The 7,161-nt window shown below is 36.3% G+C and overlaps 1 protein-coding gene across 10 annotated transcripts in view; it reads left to right on the forward strand.

Moving 5' to 3' along the window:
• Positions 1–7,161, forward strand: part of tnca (tenascin Ca) — a 107,240-nt gene extending 100,079 nt beyond the window's left edge. For 7 of the 10 annotated variants that reach the window (XM_089130619.1, XM_089130621.1, XM_089130624.1 and 4 more), the window contains 5 exons: positions 1,098–1,249; positions 2,614–2,710; positions 2,816–2,977; positions 4,234–4,397; positions 6,442–7,161. In XM_089130619.1, coding sequence (XP_088986745.1) covers positions 1,098–1,249; positions 2,614–2,710; positions 2,816–2,977; positions 4,234–4,397; positions 6,442–6,552 — 686 coding nt within the window. In that variant the 3' untranslated portion in view covers positions 6,553–7,161. The remainder of the gene's footprint in view (positions 1–1,097; positions 1,250–2,613; positions 2,711–2,815; positions 2,978–4,233; positions 4,398–6,441) is intronic. The other 3 variants (XM_089130626.1, XM_089130627.1, XM_089130628.1) reach the window with 1 other exon arrangement.

The raw sequence follows: 7,161 nt of genomic DNA on the forward strand, positions 1-7,161 counted from the left end.
TCTTACTGATCTAAAACTTGACCGGTAGTGTATGTGTCACCACAGTCTGAAAAGAAACAATTGCAATTTCTGTTTCATGCCAACTTTAACCCTCGGTATGAGCAATGGTAATAGTGATACTTACCTTAGCAAACACAAAATGATTAGTGACATTTTGTATGCATAAAGTTCCTAAATAGATCGATGTTTTCCTTGTGGATTATATCAGTCATGACCGAGTTTGAAATTCAAACCTTCATCTACAAACCTTTAACCCTTATGCTGCATTAGGGACATTTTTGGTCTTTTGCAGTTTAATTTCTTTGACCATTTTGGCTGTTTTAATGCAAATGGTATGAAATTTGGCAAAATTGTGACTTTTTGGATACATGTAAAAAATGTGATCCCGTTTTGCAAAATATGTATAACACACACTGTGTAGATCAAATAGTAACACTCAGCACCATAAAGACCAAAAATGGCCCATTGAAACGCATTAAAACGTTGTTTAAATCTGAGGCTGTCAGTAATACATGAAACATGATTTTTGCACAAACATCCTTTCATTTTGAAGCAAAAGCATTATATTTGCATTATATAGTGTATTCCACCAGATGACGTCACTACATATTTATTCCCTATGGGTGGAAATGCACCTTATTTTAGGCAATAGGCAATGTTTAATAGGTGGCCATTTTTGGTCTCTAACGCGCTAAGTGGGATTTTTTGCAAAGTGGGACTGTGATAATCCAAATCTAAAGTTTTCTCTTTGCATTTAGTTTATTGAAAATAATTGAATTTTTGTGTTTTTTCCTCTTATACAAATCGATGGTTTCGCAAACAAAACTGGTAATTAAAGGGTTAAAATCCTGAAATTGAATACTTTTTTGGTAGTTATGATGAGGACTGATGCTGGTTAAAAGATTTAACTTGGTAAAAGTGGAAAATAATAATAATATATAATATTTTAGGCAATGTTTAATATGTGGCCATTTTTGGTCCTTAATGCACTCAACGGTGTTAAAAATCTAATGCAGCACAAGGGTTAAATGATGTCACATTGTGATGTTCATTATTAGTGTCTGATTCTTGAATCAAAGCTTGTTTTGTGTGTTCAGCTGGCACGCTCTACAGAAAAGCCAAGGACTGCTCAGAAGCTCTGCTGAACGGAGAGACGTCTTCCGGCCCGTACACGATTTACATAACCGGAGATGAGAAACAACCGGTCCAGGTGTACTGCGACATGACCACCGACGGCGGCGGCTGGATGGTGAGTGTGCTCACGGTACCACTTGGCCTGGTTTTGAGTGTGCAACTTGCAACTTACAAACTATGGGCCCTATCTTTCACCCAGTGCAATTGACTTTGTAGTTCGTACACCGACCGACGCATGTGTCATTCGTGTTTTGCACCCGTGCAAAGCGGACTTTTTCCATGGGTGGAATGTGCGTGCTCTTGCTCACTCGCTCTAGATTCAGGGAGATTTGAACTAATTTACAGCAGATTGATTAATTTCATCAATAGAGTGCCGAAGTGATGTCGTCACTTTGTAGGACAACTCGGAAGCTAGCGGCGCATGGGTCGAAAAGCTCTGCATTTTCCCCATAGACTTTTGGAAAATCGCAAAAAATAAGATCTGTGTTTGACCCTTACACGTTTTGTCTAGCAAGAAAAAAAACGTGAAAATATTTCGAGGCTTTGTTCACCACAGACCTTTTTTCAGGCGATTTAGCAAAAGCCCGTTCAAAAATCCCATAGACTTTAGAGCGAGGGAACCGTAGTGCTAAAATGCTAACTCACTTCCGCGTTTTGGCCTACAGAGTGACGTCGTAACTTCGGCACTCTATAAGCTCTTTTTTACGTGACAGACTTCAGTCCTTTACACATAGAGTATATGGAAATGTTGACACTTATTACACTATATAGAGAGCATTTATGTGAAAAACGTACTTTGTTAGCGGCTCTTCAACATAAACCATACCTAAACAGCGCGTTTCTGTGTCCAACAATCTGTGTTAAACATTTATTAATAAATGTAATTTGTATCAGTATTTATTGATTGATTCTTATTAACTTCAAACACCGTTTCTGAATGTTATTTTGAATGTTAATGTAGTATCTTATTTAAATGGAAACATAAATTTACCCTTAGTTACGTAAGGGAAAAGAAGTTCGAATCAAGGATAAACTAAAATTAACTCGATTCAACACTTCTGTTCATGTATTTGAAGGCTGCTATTGTATTATTGAGGGTAAACGTAATTTTTATGTGACTAAGCTTTGTTACTTAGTATATTAGTTACATTCTGCCTTAAAGGGATAGTTCACCCAAAAATGATCCAATAATTTACTCACTCTCAAATCATCCTAGGTGTTTATGACTTTCAGCCAAATATAAAAAGAGATATATATTTAAAAACTCCTGCCTCTTCCAAGCTTTATTATGGGACTTAATAGTACTTTATATTTTAAAGCCTAAAAAAGTGCATCCATCCATCATAAAAGTAATCCATACGGGTTATTAAAGGCCCTTTGAAACGTGTGTTTTTGTAAGAAAAATATCCATTTTTATAACTTCATAAGCTATAAATTCACTGGCTGTAAAAAAAACAGTATCATCTCCATTATACACAGGTGTTCCTACGGCGTCAGAGCGGCAAGGTCGATTTCTACAGGAGCTGGAGGAACTACTCTGCAGGATTCGGTGACACGAACGATGAGTTTTGGCTCGGTGGGACTCCATTTGACAGCCCAATGTCATTATAACATTAAGATCGACTCAGTCCATTTCTAAATCTGCATTCTCTGATAAAGATTGTGTATCGTTGTCTTTCAGGACTGTTGAATCTTCACAAAATCACAACGGCTGGTCAGTATGAGTTACGTGTGGACCTGCGTGATGGACCGGAGACCGTGTTTGCTGTTTACGATAAATTTTACATCTCAGACTCTCGTTCTCGCTACAAGATCCAGATTGGTGCATACGGTGGTACCGCAGGTGAATAAGATTGAACATTTACACTTATATTTATGCATTTGGATGATTGCCACACAATTTCGCATCCCACTCTGCTGTTTTAACTTGCTGGACGTCTTTGACTTGCCTCTGGCATCTTCTGCATGACGTGACATTCTTCAGTAAAAATGCGGCACTATTGAAGTTCAAATAAGCGTAACTTAAAAAAAAAAGTCTCTAGACCTGCATTGTGTCTTGCATTTTTAACCCTCTGGGGTTGTACGTTTCAGAGTCACACTTGGGGTATTCAGGTCCAAATGGACCCAAAGGGCGGGATTCATATTTAAAAAAAAAAATCATGATATTTTTTTTTTTACTCGTTTTTTATAATATTTTTTCTTTTCTTTTTTGGTGTTTTGAGAAATTTTTAAAAATAAAAAAAAATTATAATTAGTATTAATGCAATAATTATGACAAAATTTCCCCCCATTGAAAATAATAGAAAAAAAAAAAAAATATATATATATATATATATATATATATATATATATATATATATTTTTTAAAGCTGTATTTCATTTTAGAGTCAAGCCTAGGCCTCATAAAAGCAAATTTTGAAATGAGATGGATGCTATCTGGTGGACAAACCGAGCATTTTAAAAATGCAAAACACATGTATAATATGAATTTTTTGGTGTGTTTGTGTATAAAAGTGTGTTTGTGTGTGTGTGTGTCTGGATGTGTCTGTTTTGCACTCTTGGTGTTTTATAGATTCGCCCCTTCACTGTTGTGTGCTTTTTTTCAAGATCGTGGCTGATTTGTAGATTGTACGCACAAAAAAACTCAGTATTTTCACATTTTTGCCAATTTCCAATTCATTTTCCATGCGGGTCCATTTGGTCCTATTTTTTTTTCCACCACTTAGACTATTCACATCCTGTCCCCAATTTTTTTGGGTGTTCAAATACCAAATACCAACAAAGTCAGCAAATTTCGGACCATTCCGAGGAAGCTGTGATTTAAAAAAAAATGTATTTAAATTCTTCGGGTCCATTTGGGCCGAACAACCCCAGAGGGTTAATGCAAATCATGTCTTTTGTGAAGGGCCCCTTAAAGTGTATTCAAGGTATTATCATGCAAATATGAAGATCATGATAAAGATAATTTCACCCTTCAAAACATGCATACATACTTAATGTTACTACTTTCTTAGGGGATTTCTAATATTTCATACCCAATGATTGCAAAGCTTTTGTAATATTAAGCTTGTAATGTTTTATCTTTGTGTCTCTCTTAAGGCGATTCCTTGTCGTATCACCAGAACAGACCCTTCTCCACATATGACAATGACAATGACATTGCCGTCACCAACTGCGCCCTCTCCTACAAGGGAGCGTTTTGGTATAAAAACTGCCATCGAGTGAATCTGATGGGGAAATATGGAGACAGCAGTCACAGCAAAGTAAGGAACACATCGAGCAATATCCTCTACTCGTAGACAAAAGTAGAATGGTTTTGACCAATTACATTTTACATCAATTTTTTTTTTTTACTGGCTGTTTTAAATAAAAGTTAAATAACAGAAACATGATCTAACTTATCTCAGTAAAATGGCAAACAAATATATCAGTAAGACTTTACAGCAAGATCCTGTTCATTAAAGGAGTAGCTCACTTTTAAGTGAAACTTAGCCATGGTATATAAATAAAAAATATCCATATTTAGCACGTTACAAGTTAAAATTCAAGCTTCCGGTCAAACGGCCATACGCGGTCTACTTGCGTCTAATGCACAACTTACGAAATTTATGATGTCTGAAGTAGCGTAGTGCGTCATGGCGTAGCGTTAATATTAGCAGTCGTTGGTCGAAACTTGGTCGTTTCGCCAGAAGCTGGTTATTTTACTGTATAAAGTTTAAAATTTGAATATTTATCTTATACAAACTCATCGTTTTGCTTCAGAAGGTCTTTACGATAGATGGATGCATGATTTTGAGCTTTAATCTGTTGGTTGCAATCCACTGCCATCATAAAACTTGGAAGAGATAAGACATTTTTTCATTTTAATTAACTCCGAAAGTCATATACACTTAGGATGACTTGAGGGTGAGTAAATCATGGGCTAATTTTCATTTGAAAGTGAACTAATCCTTTAATGCATTAAATATCTAGTTCTGTCATGAAACTGATCTAGATGATGCTGGCTTATTGGTTCATTACATGCAATCTCCATGCAATCACATCATAACCGCATGGCACAAGCTGATTGGCCACTGCTGATCCTGCAGCCAATGAGATTGATTGCTCAACATTATGATTTAAATAGTCTGGTTCAGTGTTTGCTGTAAGCTAGTCCCGCCCTCCACCTGCCCCAGCTCCTCCTGCCTAGATCTACTATGGGATTTAGTGTGTGTGTTAGAAGTGTGTTAGCAGATGTAGTCTGCTGAGGCCAAATACAGTACATAACATATTCGATTGCATGCGAAACTATTCCAAGACTTGTCATGATTGACTTACAAAAATGAGCAATAGATTTGTTACAGTATTTAATTATCTTTGTTTTGCTTTAGTTTATAAAAATACAACTGTTCATTGTTAGTTCATGTTTGCTCAGGTCCATTATTTTAATAATTTATTAGTACATTTTGAAATCAACCAAGAATAATGAATGCTTTAGAAATATTTTCCATTGTTCTTTCATGTTAACGAATGTAGTTAACTATAATTAATGGAACCTTATTTTGAGGCGTTACCTATTAATTGGGGGCTCGTCCGGGATTGTCCGAGTGCTTGAACTTACGTGATCGGTCAGTTCCTATACCACCGTCCTCTTCTGATCTCGATGAGTCTAAAGCTGACTTCAATATAGGCAAGTACGTCAAGTCGGTACCGTCTTTTTGTGAAGCAGAAGGAGATTCTTATTTTATTGCTTTAGAGCGTGTCGCCTTTAAATTGAATTGGCCGATGGACATGTGGACTCAGTGTAAGATGGTTGGGAAAGCACAGGAGGTGTTGTGTGGCTTTGCCAATTGAGGAGTCATTGGATTATGACACAGTTTAAGAGCCTACGAATTGGTGCCAGAGGCGTATTGACAAAAATTCTGAGCGTGTTCAAAGCAAGCCAAACAAACTTATGTCGAGTTCGCCAGAGAAAAGAAAACGCTTTTTGAAAATGTTCATGAATATGAGGGGTATCTTGCTGGAAGATTTTGGAAGTGTTGTAGTTTATTTAAATAAACAACAAATGTAAAAGCTTTCTAATGCGGCGGTACTTGCAGACCAATTCGCGCTTTCCCACAGAACCGTCTTTCCTTGTAGTCGTCAAACAGAGTCTATGGTTCGAGAGGATAGATATGCATCCCAATGACCACTGGGTTGAATAATTCTGTAAAAATGGGGTATTTTTTAACTTAAGTACTCCATTGGTTAAAAGTATAACCCCACCCCTAAATATTAAACTTTAAAGTGTTTTGTAATTACATTTATTTCACCTATTTTAATTCACAGGGCATCAATTGGTTCCACTGGAAAGGTCATGAGCATTCGATTCCATTTGCGGAGATGAAGATCCGGCCAGTAAATTTCAGAAACTTGGAAGGCAGACGGAAAAGATCATAAGACTTCAAATGTCCCTCTGTCTTTTATCTCCAAAAACCCACACAGTCAAAAGCATGATACAACCCCTGAGTGAAAATTTTCCAGTGATACAAACTTTCGCCTCAATGTTATTGGATGCCACAGAATATTATTTCGTCAATCCTTTTTATATGTTATAAAAGGCTGCATGATTATTGGGGAGTTTGACATGACACATGAAATGTGACATCTTCACTGTACAAAATCTTCCTATAACAAATCTAAAACAGATCTATAAGAAAACTACTATGAGAATAAGTCTCCATTATTATAATGATTAATGCCGGTTAGATTAGCTTTATTAGCTCCAGTGATGTCATTTCCTCAACTGAATCATTACCACACTCAGGTCTGACACAGCCAGGATGGTGCAAATAAGTGTGTTCATTTTTTCATCTTTTAAAAGTTAGCAAATGTTAATGTGATTTTTTTTTTTCTGAAAAGTTTGTATAAGCCAGTTTGCTTTTTGATTGATTATTGATCACTTGTTTTGTTTTAAGTTTATTTTTATAATCTCCCCCCCTAGAGTCCTAAATGTCTATAAACCCTCAATGCAGAACTGTCAATTAAACTGTATCTCTTCTCCTTGAA

Source organism: Pimephales promelas, chromosome 4 (assembly GCF_988280905.1).
Source record: "Pimephales promelas chromosome 4, fPimPro1.hap1.1, whole genome shotgun sequence".
Lineage (NCBI taxonomy): Eukaryota > Metazoa > Chordata > Actinopteri > Cypriniformes > Leuciscidae > Pimephales > Pimephales promelas.